The sequence below is a fragment of the Geotrypetes seraphini genome, chromosome 12 (genome assembly GCF_902459505.1).
Source record: "Geotrypetes seraphini chromosome 12, aGeoSer1.1, whole genome shotgun sequence".
Taxonomy (NCBI): Eukaryota; Metazoa; Chordata; class Amphibia; order Gymnophiona; family Dermophiidae; genus Geotrypetes; species Geotrypetes seraphini.
This window is the reverse complement of record NC_047095.1, coordinates 67,361,586-67,383,245: the sequence shown is the minus strand read 5'-3', so window position 1 is coordinate 67,383,245 and position 21,660 is coordinate 67,361,586. Positions and strand designations below refer to the sequence as shown.

Here is a 21,660-nt window from a genome sequence, read left to right as displayed (position 1 = left end):
TCAGTTAGGGCGCTGGTCTTTGACCAAAGGGATGCCGCATGAACGGAATGCTGGGCATGATGGACCACTGGTCTGACCCAGCAGCAGCATTTCTTATGTTCTTATGATATAGCCCAGAAGTACAACATTAAAATCCACTCCTACGCCGGTGACATCCAGGGACTCCTCCCACCAGGCGAAAACCGATCATCCCAAATTGCCAACCTCCAACTCTGCCTTTCCAACTTGAAAACCTGGATGGATGACTAACAACAAACTACAGCTGAATGTATGAGATGTTTACAATAAGATACATACAATGAGTGTATGAGATGTAAGGAGAAAAGAAAAGTACTTTCTGGGATACAAAATACAAATGGAAGAGAACCAAGATGGTTTGAATCAAAGGAAGTATCTAGTCAGAAATTGGAGTGCAGGTTAGTCTGAACTTAGCTGACGTAAATATAGTTTACTATTGGGGTTCCCTCCCAAATTTCTGCCTTCTTGGGCTTCAGCTGATCAGCCCCAATATGGAGAAAAAGGTCTTCACTCTTAAGGAACACCCTTTGAAAAGCTGGTACGTGTATGTGGGGGCAGGCCCCCCCCCAATTCTGGTTTAGTCCAGAACTATAAACCCTCAGAGGAGAGGGAGAGCAAAGTGGGCAAGCAGAGACACAAAGGTAGAAGGTATTAGAGCGGCAGGCACGCAAGAACTCCGCGATAGTCTGCTACACATGCGCAAAAGTCCCAGCCAATCCTCGCCGCTTTCTGGGAGTCGTAGTTCTCCCTCTCGGGAATGCGGATGTAGCGCGCTCGTAGATGGCTGAGTGAGACTACAACTCCCGGGGAGCAGCGCGCGGGCTCCATTTCCCAGCGGCTCCCAGCGCCCGGGACCCGCCAACCTTGAATGTGGGAGACTAGTGAACGGCCGCCGGGGCCATGAGACGCTGGACGGGGCGACCATGGTGAGTGAGCCGGGCGAGCTTTGGCGTTTTGCGATGCTCTGGGGCAAAGTCAGTCTGTGAGTCGGGGAACGCGGGAAACGGCCTCCAGCATCCGTCTCGACTTCGTTCACTATCCCTCCTTCCGAAGAACCTAAGACTAGCCCATACTGGGTCAGCCCGGTGGTCCACCTAGCCCAGTATCCTGTTTCTAAGGTAGCCAATCCAGGTCACAGTTACTGGCAGAGACTCAAATGGTAGCAACATTCCAGAACCCCAAAGAAGTTTCAAGTTTATTTCACTTTTGATGAATCGCCTATTTCAAATTTCTAGGCGATGTACATAATATAGTAAAGAAACTGTAACATAATAACAATAAATTTCAATAATAACTAACATGAAGGAAAGGAAAGAGGGTAAAGTTACATTAAAGGGTATAGAAAAGAAAAAAACATCAAGATTCCGTGCAGAACCCCAAAGAGAAGCAACATTCCAGAACCCCAAAGAACATCAAGATTCTGTGCAGAACCCTAAAAAGTAGCAACATTCCAGAGACCCAAAGAACATCAAGATTCTGTGCAGAACCCCAAAAAGTAGCAACATTCCAGAGACCCAAAGAACATCAAGATTCTGTGCAGAACCCCAAAAAGTAGCAACATTCCAGAGACCCAAAGAACATCAAGATTCCATGCAGAACCCCAAAGAGTAGCAACATTCCAGAACCCCAAAGAACATCAAGATTCCGTGCAAAACCCCAAAGAGTAGCAACATTCCAGAACCCCAAAGAATATCAAGATTCCGTGCAGAACCCCAAAGAGTAACATTATTCCAGAACCCTAAAGAACATCGATTCCATGCAGAACCCCAAAGAGTAGCAACATTCCAGAACCCCAAAGAACATCAAGATTCCGTGCAGAACCCCAAAGAGTAGCAACATTCCAGAACCCCAAAGAACATCAAGATTCCGTGCAGAACCCCAAAGAGAAGCAACATTCCAGAACCCCAAAGAACATCAAGATTCCATGCAGAACCTCAAAGAGTAGCAATATTCCAGAACCCCAAAGAACATCAAGATTCCATGCAGAACCCCAAAGAGTAGCAACATTCCAGAACCCCAAAGAGTATCAAGATTCCATGCAGAACCCCAAAGAGTATCAAGATTCCATGCAGAACCCCAAAGAATAGCAACATTTCAGAACCCCAAAGAACATCAAGATTCCGTGCAGAACCCCAAAGAGTAGCAATATTCCAGAACCTCAAAGAACATCAAGATTCCGTGCAGTACCCCAAAAAGTAGCAACATTCCAGAACCTCAAAGAACATCAAGATTCCATGCAGAACCTCAAAGAGTAGCAATATTCCAGAACCCCAAAGAACATCAAGATTCCATGCAGAACCCCAAAGAGTAGCAACATTCCAGAACCCCAAAGAGTATCAAGATTCCATGCAGAACCCCAAAGAGTATCAAGATTCCATGCAGAACCCCAAAGAATAGCAACATTTCAGAACCCCAAAGAACATCAAGATTCCGTGCAGAACCCCAAAGAGTAGCAATATTCCAGAACCTCAAAGAACATCAAGATTCCGTGCAGTACCCCAAAAAGTAGCAACATTCCAGAACCTCAAAGAACATCAAGATTCCCTGCAGAACCCCAAAGAGTAGCAACATTCCAGAACCCCAAAGAGCATCAAGATTCTGTGCAGAACCCCAAAAAGTAGCAACATTCCAGAGCCCCAAAGAACATCAAGATTCCGTGCAGAACCCCAAAGAGTAGCAACATTCCAGAACCCCAAAGAACATCAAGATTCCGTGCAGAACCCCAAAGAGTAGCAACATTCCAGAACCCCAAAGAATATCAAGATTCCGTGCAGAACCCCAAAGAGTAACATTATTCCAGAACCCTAAAGAACATCGATTCCATGCAGAACCCCAAAGAGTAGCAACATTCCAGAACCCCAAAGAACATCAAGATTCCGTGCAGAACCCCAAAGAGTAGCAACATTCCAGAACCCCAAAGAACATCAAGATTCCGTGCAGAACCCCAAAGAGAAGCAACATTCCAGAACCCCAAAGAACATCAAGATTCCATGCAGAACCTCAAAGAGTAGCAATATTCCAGAACCCCAAAGAACATCAAGATTCCATGCAGAACCCCAAAGAGTAGCAACATTCCAGAACCCCAAAGAGTATCAAGATTCCATGCAGAACCCCAAAGAGTATCAAGATTCCATGCAGAACCCCAAAGAATAGCAACATTTCAGAACCCCAAAGAACATCAAGATTCCGTGCAGAACCCCAAAGAGTAGCAATATTCCAGAACCTCAAAGAACATCAAGATTCCGTGCAGTACCCCAAAAAGTAGCAACATTCCAGAACCTCAAAGAACATCAAGATTCCATGCAGAACCCCAAAGAGTATCAAGATTTAACATAAGACTATAAGAATTGCCGCTGTTGGGTCAGATCAGTGGTCCATCGTGCCCAGCAGTCTGCTCACGCGGCAGCTCTTGGTCAAAGACCAGCGCCCTAACTGAGACTAGCCCTACTTGCGTACGTTATGGTTCAGCAGGAACTTGTCTAACTTTGTCTTGAATCCCTGGAGGGTGTTTTCCCCTACGACACACTTCGGAAGAGCATTCCAGTTTTCCACCACTCTCTGGGTGAAGAAGAACTCCCTTTCAATTTTAGAGAGTGCCCTCTCGTTCTCCCTACCTTGGAGAGGATGAACAACCTGTCTTTATCTACTAAGTCTATTCCCTTCAGTACCTTGAATGTTTCGATCATGTCCCCTCTCAATCTCCTCTGCTCAAGGGAGAAGAGACCCAGTTTCTCACTGTATGGCAACTCCTCCAGCCCTTTAACCATTTTAGTCGCTCTTCTCTTTACCTTTTCGAGTAGTACAGTGTCCTTCTTCATGTACGGTGACCAGTGCTGGACGCAGTACTCCAGGTGAGGATGCACCATGGCCCGGTACAGCGGCATGATAACCTTCTCCGATCTGTTTGTGATCCCCTTCTTTATCATTCCTAGCATTCTGTTCGCCCTTTTTGCCAACACCGCACATTGCGTGGACGGCTTCATCGACTTATCGATCATAACTCCCAAGTCTCTTTCCTAGGAGGTCTCTCCAAGTACCGCCCCGGACATCCTGTATTCGTGCATGAGATTTTTACTTACATTCATCATTTTACACTTATCTACATTGAACCTCATCTGCCATGTTGATGCCCATTCCTCAAGCCTGATTATGTTACGTTGCAGATCTTCGCAATCCCCCTGTGTCTTCACTACTCTGAATAACTTTGTATCGTCCGCAAATTTAATCACCTCACTTGTCGTACCAATGTCTAGATCATTTATAAAGATGTTGAAGAGCACGGGTCCAAGCACTGAGTCCTGTGGCACCCCACTGGCGATGCTCTTCCTGTCCGAGCATTGTCCATGCAGAATCTCAGAGTAGCAACATTCCAGAACCCCAAAGGGTATCAAGATTCTAATCAGAATCCCAAATTGTCTTTTAATATCAATAAATAAATAAATCAAAACTATTCAGGCTCCCCTGAAATTTGAATCACTCCCTATCAAAGTTGTCCCTAATTTAAAACTGTTAGGAGTCACTTATGAAAATAAATTCTCTTATCACAATCAGATTGGTACAGTTGTCCAGAAATGTTTCCATCTTCTTAGAATGATACGTTCTCTTGCGAAGTTACTAGAACCAGCTTCCTTGAATACATTGATCCATCCACTCTCTAGTAATTTCTTGCATAGATTACTGCAATGCTCTGCATAAAGGCATTACAAAAAAAGGAAATTAACCGGCTTCAGATTAAGCAGAACACAGCTATCAAGATTATTTGTGGCGCTAAGAAATATGATCACGTTTCACCTCTCTTGTTCAGCGCATATTGGTTGCCTGTTGAACATAGAATTAGTTATAAAATCTTACTTTTAACTTTTACAATACATTTAAATAATCAACCGGAGTTTATTGACAGACTTTTAATTCCTTATAATCCTTCAAAATCACTTCGTTCGATGTCACAAAACCTTCTTGTCATACCGTCATTAAAATTAATCAACATGTTGCGTTCCATAGGAGGGGCCAGCTTTGAAATGTAGCATATATAATTTTGTATAGCATGTCTAATTCTTTCTAACAAACATGTTTAACTCTATATAGAATTCTATGTAGCAATATGCTGTTTGTAACCCACCTAGAACTCTGAGGATTTGGCGGGATATAAGATTGCACATAACAAAACAACAATTAAAATATCCACAAATATTCAGAATTCCCACCCTAACTGAATGCTCTCGATTGCTCACCATTGCAGATCTTTCCATGAATGTTGAAGCTCAAGCCAATGATGCACTAAAAAAACTTAATCAACTTTACTAATAATACAAGCCCACAAAAATTTTTTTTTTCTTGATGCCTTGGGTTTGTTTTTTTTAACCTGTTCTGGGGTTATTTGGGGCATTGATTCAGAAAATTACATTGGATAGACCAAATCAGCTCTAGTTCTTAGATGGTTATGGGATAGTAGATATGCCTTTGGGATGGTAGAGCCAAACATGAACATTGGGCAATAAAAGATTGACCTCCGAGGGATTTATATGATGGTTGGAGGGCAAAATGTAATCAATGAACCTTTGGTAGCACGAGAGAGAATCCTACTGCCACCGCTACATATAAAGCTAGGCCTGATGAAACAATTTGTAAAGGCTTTGAATAATGATAGTTCGTGCATTGAATACATAACACATATGTTACTTGGCCATACTATGGAAAAACTGAAGGCAGGAATTTTCAATGGTCCACAGTTCAGACAAATATAAATGACCCACATTTCATAGCATCAGTGAATGAAATCGAACCATGTGCCTGGTCTTCATTTGTTCTTGTTGTGAAAAACTTTCTTGGCAACAAGAAGGCAGACAACTACACACAATTAGTAGATTTGATTTCAACAGGCTTGGCTGTAACATGAGAACCTTGGTGACTTAACGAAGAGCAAGGTGAAAGATTTCACCAAGACATAAAAACAGTGGAAGCCAGATACCAAGGAAGATGGGATGCACATATGATGGCAGACTATTGTTGGAATCTTATACGGGATTATCCTGGCAGATCCCACTCTTAGAAGTCTTACAAAAGGAGCTTCTTGTGTGTCGAATGGCTGGAAAGTTTGTATCGTAAACTTGTGCTTTTGGTATGAAATAAGTAGATTTTCATGTTGTACCCTTTTAATTTTTAATATGTTTTCTTTATGCTTAAAAGATATTAATTTAAGCACTACATTAAAATATCCTGATTTTTTTATGGGCATGAAGAGTGGTATATTGGGCATGTTCTGTATCTCAAAAACCAGAGCTGATAGAAGAAAACTGGTGCCATTTTTGGAATCAACAGGTCAAATATATCCAGAAACAGGTCTAACATGTGAGGCACAGAAGCAAGGAAGGAGAGCAGATTGTGCTGAATCCTATTTATTTAAACAGACTCGACACGATCGTGTTTCGGACCAAGAGGACCTGCCTCAGGAGTCTTGATACTGAGTAATTAAACCAATGACGTGCCAATCCAAATGTTGCAATAAAGACACTGAAAAAGACCAGAATGATGGCTGACAACGATTACCGCCAGGGATAATTTGAGATTTGTGTTCTGTGAGATGAACAGGCCTCACATATATTAGAAGTCATTGTCAAATGATGCCATCCCCAGTATTTCTCAATGTGCATGACATGCATATTGCTGGGTCTTCAGATGTATCCAGCCAGGTCCCTCTATTTTAAGGTGCAGTATTGACATCTAACATATCTAAATACTGCATACTTGAAATATATCACCTCTGATGGTCCTTTGAAGAATACCTCTGAATATTTGACAGGCCTATGTATTTATTCTCATGCTATGAAGGGTATCGCTGGGATAGTAGTGGGGTTCTGTGAATTTTCCCTGCATTTATTTTATTTAAAATATTTCTTACTCACTACATACTGTAGTTCTGTGCGCGTTACAGATTTACATTCATAATTACAAAATCTACTACTATAATACAGCTTATTGTACAAATGAAGATTAATCTGAAAAGTATCGCACAAACAATTCTGGTTTTCTATTTCCTAAAACTTAGAGCTTTCTTTACTTCAAGCATTCATATTGGAAGCCATTTAAATTAAGGGCTCCTTTTACAAAGGCACGGTAGTTTTTTGGCTAGCGCATGATTAAAAGTCACGCGCACTGAAGCCGCTAACGTGACTTTGTAAAAGGAGCCCTAAATGTTGAAAATATATCACATCAATGTTTAAAACTGTGCATTAGCCTGCCTAGGACATGCCTCCATTTTTTAAATTGGAACATATGCATATGGTTTCTACCCAAAGACTGACATGACCCCGTACCCAGTGTTCTTGGGTTTGTTATGTGTTCAAGAACATGTGTCTACTTTTTTAGGGGCTGCAAATCCAGTAGCCTGATAATGACTCATTTTGGAAGCTTTTGAAAATGAATAGTATCAAATATTTCCGCTGCTAAAGAGGGCTGATTTCTGTGCTTAATTTCAGAGAAGAAGCCTGGCTCCCTCTCAGCTTGCAAAGAGAAAGCAGGGCAGCTTATCAGATGATGAAGACTGGCAGCCAGATACTGTGAGTGTTCTTGGCAGATAGTCGGGGTGTTCTGTTGGAGGAGTAGCGAACGGGTTAGCGCAGTGGACTGAGAACCTGGGGAACTGGACTCGCTTTCCATTGCATCTCCTCGCGACCCTGGGCTAGTCACTTAACCCTTTCCTTGCCCCAAGTGCAAAAATTAGATTGTGAGACCACTAGAGACTTAGAAAAATATTTGCACGTAATAAATGCAAACCGTGTTGGTTGTACTACAGAGAGGTGGTACAGTGCTCCTCCGCGAATTCGCGGTCCCAGTCATTCACGGTATTTTCTGATCGCGAAGGGGAGGCAGGAGAGGGCAGCCGGAGCGCCGACGAGTGAAGGCAATCAGGAAATGCGTGTCAAAGCAGCTTCTGATTGGTGAGACCCGACTTTAGTACAGGAAGAGGCGGTCGGAGCATACCACAAGTGATTTCCTTCACTCGCCGGCGCTCTGGCTGCCCTCTCCTGTCTCCCCTGCCTAAAAACTGTTTTTGCGGGATTTTTGACATTCGCAGGGGTTCCTGGAACGGAACCCCCTGCAAATATCGGGGGAGCAATGTATATCAAATTCACAACCCTTTACTCTTATCCGTTTCTTTGTTTCCTAGCCAAGAGAACACAAAATTATTAATGTTATAGCTACAGTACATCCTGAATGTGAAAGGTCTGTGAACATTCTTATTTGGAAACTGAGCACCTAAGTGGAAGAGTAGTCTAGGTCAGGGGTAGGCAATTTCGGTCCTCGAGAGCCGTAGCCAGGTCAGGTTTTCAAGATCTCCACAATGAATATGAATGAGATGGATTTGCATGCACTGCCTCCTTGAGATCGAAATCTATCTCATGCATATTTATTGTGGATATCCTGAAAACCTGACCTGGCTACGGCTCTCGAGGACCAGAATTGCCTAACCCTGGTCTAGTGCAATGTTCTTCAACCTTTTTATACCTATGGACCGGCGGAAATAAAATAATTATTTTGTGGACCGGTGGTTGAAGAACACTGGGCAAAGTTGTGGGCCAGACCCTGCCCAATCTCCATCCCAGACCCCACCCTCATAATAGTACACTATTTTTTTCATTGCATTTTTAATGTCCTGAAACCCTTTACCCCAGGGGTGGACAATCTCAGTCCTCAAGGGCCACAATCCAGTCGGGGTTTTCAGGATTTCCCCAACTATTACGCAAGAGATCTGTTTGCATGCCCTGCCGCCATTGTACGCAAATAGATCTCATGCATATTCATTGGAGAAATCCTGAAACCCCGCTTGGATTGTGGCCCTCGTTGCCCATCCCTGCTACACCTGGGCTCAGAACCCAAGTCAGATTGATCAAAACTGACAATCGAGTAGCAATGTGTTATGCCAACAAAGAAGGTTGATTCTGAGGCTTTTCCTACCCAGGTGATTAAAATTTTTAAAATGAAAGACTGAAAAGGAGTAGTGGAAATAGTACCGTCTTGGTTTCTTTGTATACCAAATAAGGATGATCAGGTTCAAGTCCACAAAGACCGACCCCAGGGATAAGTCGTGGTTTTCTGTCTTAATACCAGATTATGAACTTTTTTTTTTAAACCCAGATAACACTACCACATCTTCTATTGATGAGTTCCCAAGCTTATTTGTTGAGTGATAAAGTATAAAGTTAAGGGGTTAGACCAGAGTATCTCAAACTGTGCCGAGGCGCACTCGTGTGCTTCCTGAGATTGCAAGTATGCCGCGGCACACTGAGGAGGAAGAGAGGCGCCTGCCAGCTATCTTCTCTACGCGGTACAGTGCTGCCCGATTTGCCGAAGGCCTGCATGTTTCCCCCTTCTCTCTAGTGTCCTCTGGCTTCCCCCCTGGCCTCCCCGTCTCACCTTTAAAGCTAATTACAGCAGCCTGCAGAGAATCGACAGTAGGTAAAATGATTTTATTTTCAATATAGTGATTGAAATGGGTCAGTTTTGTGTATATTGTGTGACTATGAAAAATGAATGGAAAAAATTGCATTACAATTAGTAAAGGGGATGGGATCTGGGTGGGCCTAGGGAGGTCTGTGGTTGGGGTATTCGGTTGATATTTGTTAGACTTAGTTGAGAAACACTGCTGTAGGCAATCAGTTGGGCGCCAGTGCCTCTCCTTCTCTCCGGCCCTCTTCCCTGTTGGCACCTCCTACTGCCGTCTCAGAGCATATACGTGATGTCATCACGGCGACGTCCACGCACTTCTGGTTGCCTCAAGCTGTAGCCTCTACCTTTAGTATGCCCCGGCTCGAGAAAGTTTGAGAGACACTGGGTTATAGACTCAGGAGAAAATACTTTACAGAAAGCGTGGTAGATGACACGGAATAGTCTCCCAGTATGTGGTAGAGGCAAAGACTGTGTCTTTCTGAATTTCAAACCTAAAGGCAACTGTCCTACTTCTTTTTTTATCTCAAATTCCATTAATGACTCAGTCTTTGCGTTCATATTTCCCACACTTCCTTCTAGTACACCTGACATTCAGCGCTCAACATAAGATTGTATTTTTATACTATGTTTCAGACTCCTAAGAGGCGGAAACCGAGCTCTGAAAATGACACTTGGGAAAATTTCATGTCCCCTTTCCGTAAACCTTTGACACAATTGACAAATCATCCAGTCTATCTGAACGTCAGCAAACACGTAAGTATTTGCATGTATGCGTGTGGGCATAGTGAGCTAGGTGGGGAAAAACCTGGTGGAAAAGGTCAAAGCGCTTCTTAGTGGAATTAAAGCAATGATTATGCCTCGGCACATTTCACTATGGAGCAAAAAGAGTAGGGAAAATCAAGAGGAAAAGGAGAAGAGAGAATTGGGCGTTTTATTGAATTTGTTGCAATTGCTGTACCATGAAGCATTCTGAGAGCCAGAGAGCTTGCACCAAGTCTGTGCTGTCCCAGTGTGACCCTGTCATTCATTTAGAAATCTAGTGACATAAAAATGTAAAGCAGATCTCTGAATGCTCTTGAAAAATCATCAGGTTTATTTGTAGCATTTCATTACACCAGTCCTCCCAGTATCAGCTCTGCCAGTGGTGCTCTTGTATTCTCAGAACAAATGACAATAATATATGCTTACTCTTTCTGTCTTTAGGAGGCATTTATCCGAAGTATTTTGTCTAAACCCTTCAAAGTTCCTATTCCAAATTATACAGGTAAGCTGCCAAGGCTGTTGATGATATTATTTTTTTTATTGCATCTATCATGTCACAATGTTATGGTATTTTAAATAAATAAAATATAACAAATCAATATAAACTTACAGGATAAGCCATTACATAACTCATCTCACTCTAACTTAAGTGTGTTGCAAACTTTTTCCGCCGCAGCACACTAAACTCAGGACCTTATCTACAGGGCCTAAAAGCATGCACAGATGTCGACCAGTGACATCACACGCATGTGTGTGATGTCATCATGTTGATGTCTGCACATGGTCAGAGTCCCTGTAAATGCAGCCCTGAGCTGGGGGACCTTCAAAATACCAGACAAATGCTGGGTTTTGGAAATCCTTCTATCGCCGGAAGGGGCAGAGAGGAGGAGAGGCAATGGCAGTGACACCCGGAATCTCGCTGTGGCACATAGTTTGCAATTCACTACTCTTAACTTAAAACTATGTAAACTTATAAGTATGTGTAAAAGTGCTCAGTATCCACACCTCCTGCAGTATACATTTTGAGATCTTTAAGTGTGTCCCCATACGCCTTATGACGAAGACCACAGACCATTTTAGTAGCCTTCCTCTGGACCGACTCCATCCTAAACTAAACTAAACCTTAGGTTTATATACCGCATCATCTCCACAATCGTAGAGCTCGGCACGGTTTACAAGAGTTGAGAGAGAAAGGAACTCCAATGAGGTTAAAGGGTATGGGGGGCTTAGGATGCCAAAGATGGGGTAGGTATTACATTTTTTTAAAAAGCCAGGTTTTCAGATGTTTGCGGAAGAGTTGGAGAGAGCTCAGGATCCGGAGGGGGGAGGTAAGAATTATACACAATATTCTAAATGAGGTCTCACCAGAGTCTTATACGTAGGCATCAATACCTCCTTTTTCCTACTAGCCATACCTCTCCCTCTGCACCCTTGCATCCTTCTAGCTTTTGCAGCCGCATTTTCAACCTGTTCATCACATACTGTCACACCCAAGTGGACTACATGAGTAGAGTGAGAATTGATTAGGAGGACCAGGATTAGCATTGGCATTGATATCCCCAGCAGAGAGCAAAAGAAGGAGCAAGAGAGTATGGAGAAAAGTAGGAGAGACATGATGACAACGCCGCAGATGAGGTGCACTTGGACAAAATGGGGATGAGAGGAAGAAAATGTTGAAGCTTTAGAGCTGAGAAGAAGATAGAAGACAAAAGGGAAGGTGAGGTGAAGGATTCAAAAGTGAGCAATGTGGTCTTGAAGAATGGTTTGAGATGGAGAAAGAAATTTGGAAAAATCAGAATCAAAGAGAGACTGCACTGGAACCATGGAAATAGAAGAAGGAAAAAGCAGCACACACAGAGAAAATTAATTATCATTTATATTGGGGAGGGTTTTCAAAGAGGTCAAGGGAAATGACAATGTCACCTCAGTAACAACTATAGAAAAATAGAAACATAGAAAAAAGCAGCAGAAAAGGGCTATAGCCCACCAAGTCTGCCCATTCCAAGTATCCCCTCCCCTGAATTTACTCCCTTAAAGATCCCACGTGAGTATCCCATTTTCTCTTAAAATCCGTCACGCTGCTGGCCTTTATCACCTGGAGTGGGAGTCTGTTCCAATGATCCACTACTCTTTCGGTTAAGAAGTACTTCCTGGAGTCGCCATGAAACTTCCCTCCCCTGATTTTCAGCAGATGCCCTCTGGTGGTCGAGGGTCCCATGAGCCAGAAGATATCATCTTCTGACTCGATGTGTCCCGTGATGTACTTATATGTTTCAATCATATCTCCCCGTTCTCTTCTTTCCTCAAGTGAGTACAGCCGCAATTTTTTTAATCTTTCTTCATACGTGAGATCCTTGAGCCCCAAGACCATCCTGGTGGCCGTTCGCTGAACCGACTCGATCCTCAGCACGTCCTTTTGGTAGTGTGGTCTCTAAAACTGAACACAGTACTCCAAGTGAGGCCTCACCATGGCTCTGTACAACGGCATCATAACTTCAGGTCTCCTGCTGACGAAACCTCTGCGGATACACCCCATCATTTGTCTTGCCCTGGAGGAAGCCTTCTCCACTTGATTGGCAACCTTCATGTCCTCACTAATGATCACCCCTAGGTCGCGTTCCGCCGTGGTCCTAACCAAGGTCTCACCATTTAGTACATAAGTTCTAGCGGGTTTCTCTTACCCAGGTGCATTATCTTGCATTTTTTAGCATTGAAGCCTAGCTGCCAAGTAGTTGACCATTGTTCCAGCAACAGTAGGTCGTGTGTCATATTATCAGGTAATAAGCTTTTGCCTACTATGTTGCAAAGTTTGGCGTCGTCAGTGAACAGTGATACCCTTCCTCTAAGTCCTTGCGTCATATCTCTTATGAATAAGTTAAATAGAATCGGGCCCAGGACTGAGCCCTGCGGCACTCCACTGATCACGTCCGATGCTTCGGATGGGGTACCGTTCATCACCACCTTCTGAAGTCTACCGCTCAGCCAATCCCCAACCCATGTAGTTAGTGTCTCCTAATCCTATCGATTTCAGCTTGTTCAGTAATCTTCGATGAGGGACACTATCAAATGCTTTACTGAAGTCCAAATATACCACGTCCAGTGACTCTCCGGCGTCCAGTTGTCTAGTAACCCAGTTAAAAAAGCTAATCAGATTAGATTGGCAGGATCTGCCCTGGGTGAACCCGTGTTGGTGTGGATCATGCAGTTTTTCTTCGTCTAGGATTGTGTCAAGATTCTGTTTGATCAGTGTTTCCATGAGTTTACACACTATAGACGTGAGACTCACTGGTCTGTAGTTTGCTGTCTCTGTCCTGCAGCCCTTTTTGTGGAGTGGGATTACGTTGGCGGTTTTCCAGTCCAAGGGGACCCTTCCTGTGCTTAGGGAAAGATTGAAAAGAACAGATAATGGTTCTGCCAGGACTTCCCTTAACTCCCTGAGCATTCTGGGGTGTAGGTTATCCGGTCCCATGGCTTTGTTTACCTTGAGTCTTGATAGTTCGTCATAGACGCTACTGGGCGTAAATTCGAAATCTTGAAACGGGTCTTTCTGGTTATCTCCCGTCTGCAGCTGTGGACCAGCTCCCGGCGCTTCGCGGGTGAACACTGAACAGAAGTATTTGTTTAGTAGTTCTGCCTTCTCAGAATCTGATTCCGCAAAGTTACCGTCCGATTGCTTCAGGCGTACTATCCCATCTTTGTTTCTTTTCCTGTCACTAATATAGCTGAAGAAAGATTTATCTCCTTTCTTAATTTTCCGTGCTAGCTCTTCCTCCATTTGGAGTTTGGCTTCTCTGACTGCTGTTTTGACAGCTTTAGATCTGTCTAGATAGTCCTCTTTCGCCCCATCTCTGCCTAAATGTTTGTAGGTGATAAATGCGTCTTTTTTCTGTTTAACTAGGTCTGAAATTTCTTTACTGAACCATTGGGGTCTTTTGTTTCTCCTGCGTTTGCTTACTGTCTTTATGTATCGGTCTGTTGCTTCGTGTAGGATGGACTTCAGAGACGACCACATATCCTCCACATTGTCAGATATTGCTTGTTTATGTAGCTCCTGATGGACAAAATCTCCCATGCGGTTGAAGTCTGTGCCTCTAAAGTTGAGAACCCTTGTTGCTGTGTTTGTCTTAGGGAAACCTTTCTTGAGGTTGAGCCATACCATATTATGGTCGCTGGAGGCCAGTGTGTCTCCTACTGAGACTTTCGTGACGCTATCTCCGTTGGTGAGAACTAGGTCTAGTAACGCTTGGTCACTGGTGGGCTCCAATACCAATTGCTTGAGACGTGCACCCTTTATGGAGGTTAATATTCTTTTGCTGCTACCCGTAGTCGCGGAGAGTGTGTTCCAATCTGCATCTGGCATGTTGAAGTCTCCTAGCATTACTGTGTCCCCGCGCAGTGTGATGTTCTCTATGTCCTCGATTAATTCCATGTCTTTGTCCTCCTGTTGCCTGGGAGGTCTATATATCACCCCAAGGTATAGGCATTTTTCATTCCCTCTGGCCAGGTTCACCCAGAGGGATTCCCCGGTGTATCTAACATCTGTGATTCTGGTGGTTTTGATGCTTTCCTTAGTGTATAGCGCTACTCCTCCTCCCAATTTACCCTCTCGGTCGCAACGAAGTAGGTTGTACCCTGGTATAACCATATCCCACCCATGCGATTCCGTGAACCAGGTTTCGGATATCGCTATCACGTCAAGATCGGCGTTTGTTATCTCAGTCTCTAATGCTAGAATTTTATTGCCCAAGCTGTGTGCATTAACATACATAGCCCTCCATATCTGTGAAGAGATTCCTTTACGAGCTAGTGTGGCTCCTAAATTATCAGTGATATTTCTCCCTGAATTATTGTGGATATCATTGGTACTTACCTTAGACTTGGTAGTGTGAGTGCGACTTACCTCCTCAGGGTGGTTTCTTACTGCTCTAAGTATATAAGTATGTACCCTCCCCCAACTTACCTAGTTTAAAGCCCTATGGAGTAGGAGGGCCAATCGATGTCCAAATACGTTTCTACCTCTTCTGGTTAGGTGGAGTCCGTCTGGTCCTTGTAGTCCCTGTAGCGTCTCGCCGTGGTTTAGGAATCCAAAGTTCATTTCTATGCACCATTCTCGGAGCCATTTGTTAGTCCGTTGAATACGCTCTTCTCTAGCTCTGCCTTTGTTTCTTACTGGAAGAATTGATGAAAAGACCACCTGTGCTCCTATCTGCTTCAACTTCTTTCCCAGCGCTCCAAAATCTCTGGGGATGTTCTCTGTGGCATTCCTAGCAGTGTCGTTTGTGCCTACATGGATGAGAAACATGGGAAAATGATCATTAGGTTTTAGAATTTTGTCTAGGCTAGTGGTAATATCCTGGATCCTGGCTCCAGGGAGACAGCAGACCTCTCTTGACTGCAAATTAGGCCTGCAAATTGGTCCCTCGGTGCCCCTTAGCATGGAGTCACCAATGACTACCACTCTTCGTTCCTTCTGAGGGGGCCGGTCTGCGTGCTCTGGATTTGACGTTGTGAGCTGGGTATCCTCATGAGTCCCTTCTGCTATTTCCTCGGTGGTTCCATCCTGTAAGATCTGAAATCTATTTCTGAGAGTTAGCTGTGGTATTGATGAACAGCTATCCTGTTGAAGAGAAAAAGAAGAAGAAGAAGAGAGTGAGAATGAGGTGGGTTTACTTCGCTTGCCCGTAGAGGATGTTACTAGTTGCCAGGGGCCAGCATTTCCAATCATCTCCTTTACTCCAATCGTTGTGTTTAGTGCTGTAGGTTTGGGCGTGTCGAGGGTGGACCTGTCGTGGGTTCTCTCTGTGATGTGTGACAGTTCCAGGATGGCGTCGTCGATAAAGGCCTCGTCATCCCTGATGCTCCTCAGGTGCTTTACCTCCTCCCTGAGGCTCAGTAGTTCCTGCAAGATATCCTCGCCTAAGTTTCCTAGCTCCTCTGTCTGCGTAGAGACTGTAGTGCACTTTGGGAGGGGGGGGAAGGTCTCGGTCTGCACTGAGACCTCTGCCCTCTGATCCATGTCGCCCTCTGCCTTTTGTGTACAGACCTTGACCATCCCCTGGGTCCCTCCGGATGCTGGAGTGTCGATCTTGATAGTAGCTTTGGTACTCCTTGCCCTTTCCAAGTTAGAGGGATTTATTTCTGTAAAGAGAAAGGTTTAGATGTCAGAGAGTATGCAAGGAGAAAGAGGAAGATAGAGATACTAGAGAGTTTGTGAGTGTGTTTGTTGTATATGAGAATGAAAAGTTTAGATTAGGCCTTGTACAAGGCCCTTCTCAAGGCTCTTCGCCGCGCGCCGTTGGCTCGTCCCCTTTTATGGGGGGAGTTTGGCTGGTGACGTCAGGGGTGGGCGGAGTTAGCTCTCGCCTCTTCCCCTGCTAGCACCGCCTTCTCTGCTCCTCTCTCTGCTTCTTCCTGCTAGCACACTCTCCGCTCACTGTTCTGCCATGTGCTCAGGACTCTTCCACCATGTGCTCAGGACTAGGCACAGCTCCTACAGTCTCCCTTCAGCTGGCCTTGCACTGTGGACTCTCTGCTGTTGGCTCGTCCCCTTTTATGGGGGGGGTTTGGCTGGTGACGTCAGGGGTGGGCGGAGTTAGCTCTCGCCTCTTCCCCTGCTAGCACCGCCTTCTCTGCTCCTCTCTCTGCTTCTTCCTGCTAGCACACTCTCCGCTCACTGTTCTGCCATGTGCTCAGGACTCTTCCACCATGTGCTCAGGACTAGGCACAGCTCCTACAGTCTCCCTTCGGCTGGCCTTGCACTGTAGACTCTCTGCTGTTGGCTCGTCCCCTTTTATGGGGGGATTTTGGCTGGTGACGTCAGGGGTGGGCGGAGTTAGCTCTCGCCTCTTCCCCTGCTAGCACCGCCTTCTCTGCTCCTCTCTCTGCTTCTTCCTGCTAGCACACTCTCCGCTCACTGTTCTGCCATGTGCTCAGGACTCTTCCACCAAATAGACAAATATAGAACAAAATATAGATAGCAGATATAAATTCTCAAAACTGAAACATTTCGATCACTAAATTGCAAATAAAATCATCTTCCCTCCCTTTGTTGTCTGTTGATTTCATGAGTCTCTGGTTGCACTTCCTTCTGACTGTGCATCCAATATTTCTTTCTTTCTGCCTCCTGCATGCTTCCTCTCCTCTGGACCTCATTCTCTGCCCCAACCAACATGTCTCTCTCCCTCCATCTTTTTACACTCTGCCCTCTCCCCTTTCCCCTGAGTGTGACATTTCTCCTTCCCTCCTTTCTGCCCTCCCCATCTATCTTTCCTTCTCTCTCCATGAGTCCAACACTTTCTGCTTCCTGCATGCTTTCTCTCTTTCTCCTTGCCCCTTTTCTTAAGTGTGTCATCCCTCCTTCCCATCCCCCAGTCCATCTTTCCCCAACCCCTCTCACATGTTTATTTATTTATAACATTTATAGACCGCCTATTCCTAAGTGGTTAACAGTAAAAACTTTGCCAGGTCTGCCCCCATGTTCCCTGCCTGGCTCCAGTTCCTAAAGCCCTCATCTGACTGTAATGTCCTTGTTGTATTTCACTTTCTTCATTGTAAGCCCTTTGTAGAAGGAATGTTTATAATCACTTCCTCTTCATCCCTTCATCCTACTGAAATTGGGGCAGTGGCTTAATTGAACTTGTTCTATAACTGTGTTGCTTATCTTCAGTTTTCATGTATGTTTTCCCTGTTCTACTCTCTAGAAGTGCTGACTTTTGTACCCCCTTATCTCAATATTTTAGGTTCCTTGGGTTTCCGTGCATTGGGTATTAAAAAAGCAGGTGTAAGGCGTGCACTCCATGACCCTTTTGAGGAAGGCGCCCTAGTTCTGTACGAGCCTCCAAAACTCAGTGCACATGATGAGCTCAAAATAGACAAGTGAGTCTCCTCTTCTTCCCCCCCCCTCTCCCAAACCTGTAGCCCAGTCCAGACAGCAGTCAGCCAGTACTGGGATACTCTGCTCTGCTCATACTGATTTTGAGTTAGTCATTTCACATCAACCAGTAGGCAAACATTGAGAAACGTTTTTTCTGGATCTGGGTTTTAAAGATTTGTTGAATCATCTTGTAACTAGCTGCTTTGTAAAAAAAAATCTTCTTCTGATTTCGAAGTAACTCTCCAAAGCACCTATGAAAATCCTTCTTTCTGCGTTGAGTAAAAGTGTAAGGGCATCAAGATTTTACCACTATCCTCCCTTGAAGTTTGATAGTTTGATAGTGGTAAAACCTTATTTGCGGTTTTTCAGCATTCATGGGGGTTCCTGGAATGGAACCCCCGCGAATATCAGGAGAGTATTGTACAATATTTCAATAGAGAAAAATACAATAAGAAACTATGACAGTCATCAATCAAATAACGAATCTTTTGAACAAATAGGTCTTAACCAATTTTCTAAAGGTGCAATAAGATGCAGATTGTGGGGCGTCTGACCATTAGCAGAGAATTCATACTTCATTGAGGATAAGTTGGGTTTCTCAAACCTATTTTGGGGATTCTACAGTTAGTCCGGTTTCTAGAATATCCACAGAGACAATGCATGAGCTAAATTTGCAAACGAGTCTCCAGCGTGTGCATTAATCTCCTGTAGAGTTGTTCTGGATAGCCTAAAAACCTGACTGGCTGTGGAGACCCCAGTACAGATTAGGTGAGCACTGGGCTAAATCTTTTCACCATGTTAGTCTTGTGCGTGTTTTTGAGGTATTGCTAAATATATGAAAGGGTTGCATATTTGTGTTTGCTCTTTGTAATGTTGCTGAATACTGGTTTGCTTGCTGGTTTTCCAGAGAGAAGCTCCCTGTCCACGTTGTGGTAGATCCCGTCCTCTGCAAAATCTTGCGGCCTCATCAGCGGGAAGTAAGTTTTGACTAAGCCAAACCAAGTCTTGCTTTGCATTGAATCTGACTAGAGAAGATGCCTTTCATTGAAATCCACTTACTACTACTACTACTACTACTCTTAATTATTTCTATAGCGCTACCAGACGTATGCAGCGCTGTACAGAGTCACAAAGAGAAAGAAAACAGTCCCTGCTCGAAAGAGCTTACAATCTAAACAGATGACAAGCAGGATGTCATGGATACAGTTAAGGGGAAGGATAATCAGCTGGCTGGGTTGGAGGACAGAGGGGAATACAGGACAAGCAAGCCATTGTGACATTACTGATGAGGTTGTCTCTTATTGGTGGAATGAGGCATTATGACATCACAAGCTCAGCTCTGCTTCCCAAAGACTGAAACCCTTCACACTACTATGAATTATTTCTGTAGCACTACCAGACATACGCAGTGCTGTACAGAGTCACAAAGAAGACAGTCCCTGCTCCAAAGAGCTTACAATCTAGACAGACAAACAGGATGTCATGGATACAGTTAATCAGCGGGCTGGGTTGGAGGGCAGAGGAGTAGGGTTAAGGATTGAAGGCTATATCAAAAGGTGACACACAATCTCCACAAGGCCCCTTACAATCTGCTCACACCAGTACTGCACACCTTGAGTTCACTGTTCACCTTTACTTCTTTTTTTCTAAATGTCCTCTGGGCTTGTCACAAGCTTTCAGAATTTGTTTCCACCACTTCTCTTGGGAGACTACCAATGTTTTCTTCACTCTTTCCATGAAAAAGTATTTCTATTTTACTCTCGTTTGACCCTTCGCTATAGAACTTCTTTCCTTCAAAGTTTTATAAAGAGACATTCTAAATGTTTCTGTCCTATCCTCACCCCCTTTCTAGTACTGTATATACACATGTAGGTCATTTTAATTCTTAGTTCATATGGCTTCTAGTGAAAACTTTCTTCATAAACCAAGTATGTCAGCAACAAAAATAATTACTGAAGTGATATCCTTCTGGAAATGGTCTGTTTTCAGTGGTACAGTGTGTTGTGGCTATCTGTAGTCTATATCAGTGTTTTTCAACCTTTTTACACCTATGGACCGGCAAAAATAAAATAATTATTCTGTGGACCGGCATCAGTCCGTGGACAGGCAGTTGAAGAACACTGGGCTAAGTCATGGGCAAGACCCCACCCATCTCTACCCAATCTCCACCTTAGACCCCGCCCCAAAATAGTACTAATTGCACCTTGCACGTCCCGTGCCTCATCTGGAAGCCTTCCCTCTGACATTGCAACGTCAGAGAGAAGGCTTCCGGTTCAAGCGCAGGATGCCCGTAGGAGCCACTTCCCGTGGCTTTATGCACTGAATCAGTTAGGAAGAGGGAGCTGGCTCGAAGATAACGCCGCATCGATCGCACAGTGGTCCGGCGGATGAAGAACACTGTTTTGGGCCTGATGCACGTGCTGGCCCTGTGGACCGGCAGGAAATTTCTGTGGACCGGCACTGGTCCATGGACCGGTGGTTGAAGAATACTGGTCTATATTATTATAGCAATAATTGCACAAATTTATATCAAACAGGCAAGGAGATAACATCCTCTTACAACAGATTCATCTTCTGGCACATGTTTTTTTTTGGAAGCGATGCAAGAGTTTGGGTCATTAGATCTTTAGGGGCCTTCATTTGTTTTTCTTTCCTTTCAATCTTAACAATGATGTCTGTCCTTAAAACTGACTTCACATGAGGCCTATGAGGTCTATGTGTCATTTCTTTGATAGAAAGGAGAAAATAAAAGCTCAAAATTGCCCCTGGGGAGAAGAATCACTTGTCCAGTGACACAATTAACTAGCATCAGGTTGTGTGATGTGACATTTTTCACACTATGGCACTGGCCGGCCAATAGCTCTTCCCCCCATCTCAGTCAAAAGCAGACCATATTCTCCATGAGTGAGAATATAACATCTCTCTCTTGAGAGACAATAAGAAGAAAGGAAAAACGGTTTTGCAGAAGGCATTAAAAATAGAACTAATAAGACAGTGAGAAATTGTTTCTTAGTCTGCTGCGTGTACTCCTGGCATCTCTTGAGAATAGTGAAACAAGCACTTTATGAACACAAAGTCCACACAAACCAAATTAATTTCTGGAGATTCAGCTGTCAGTTGAAGCGAACAAAACAATTTTGATTCTCCTTTTTTTGGGGGTTTGTTCATTTCTGAAAGGGAATAAGTTTTCTAGAATTTCAGAAGTTTCTACCATTATAACGCTAAGCGGATTTAACCCTTATCAGAATCCCAAGCCAAATGCAAAGCTTGTCTATAGCCTGAGAAGAGTGCATGTGAAAATAGGGAGATGCCTGCATTTGTTTTCCCAAGAAATATTAAAAGACAAGGACATAAAGGGCCTGATTCTATAAATGGCACATTAATCAAGTTAAGGTCCCGTTTTTATTGAATCGCACTTAGCTCAGCTTAGGCATTAGTAGACGTCGTAATGGTAGGTGCCAGTATATTAGGGTTTTCTTGTGCTAATTTGCCAGTGCTTAATGCAGATGCCTAAGTCATTCCATGTACAAACTCTACCCATGACCACACTCACTTTTTGT

General features: G+C 44.0%; 1 protein-coding gene across 2 annotated transcripts in view; it reads left to right on the top strand.

Annotated features, from left to right (window-relative positions):
- Window positions 1–650: 650 nt before the first annotated feature.
- Window positions 651–21,660, top strand: part of RAD54L (RAD54 like) — a 90,255-nt gene continuing 69,245 nt past the window's right edge. The window contains exons 1-6 of one of the 2 annotated variants that reach the window (XM_033915455.1): window positions 651–944; window positions 7,494–7,574; window positions 10,099–10,218; window positions 10,669–10,729; window positions 17,967–18,102; window positions 19,008–19,077. In XM_033915455.1, coding sequence (XP_033771346.1) covers window positions 942–944; window positions 7,494–7,574; window positions 10,099–10,218; window positions 10,669–10,729; window positions 17,967–18,102; window positions 19,008–19,077 — 471 coding nt within the window. In that variant the 5' untranslated portion in view covers window positions 651–941. Of the gene's footprint in view, window positions 945–7,493; window positions 7,575–10,098; window positions 10,219–10,668; window positions 10,730–17,966; window positions 18,103–19,007; window positions 19,078–21,660 lie in introns of those variants that run through there. The other variant, XM_033915456.1, reaches the window with a different exon arrangement.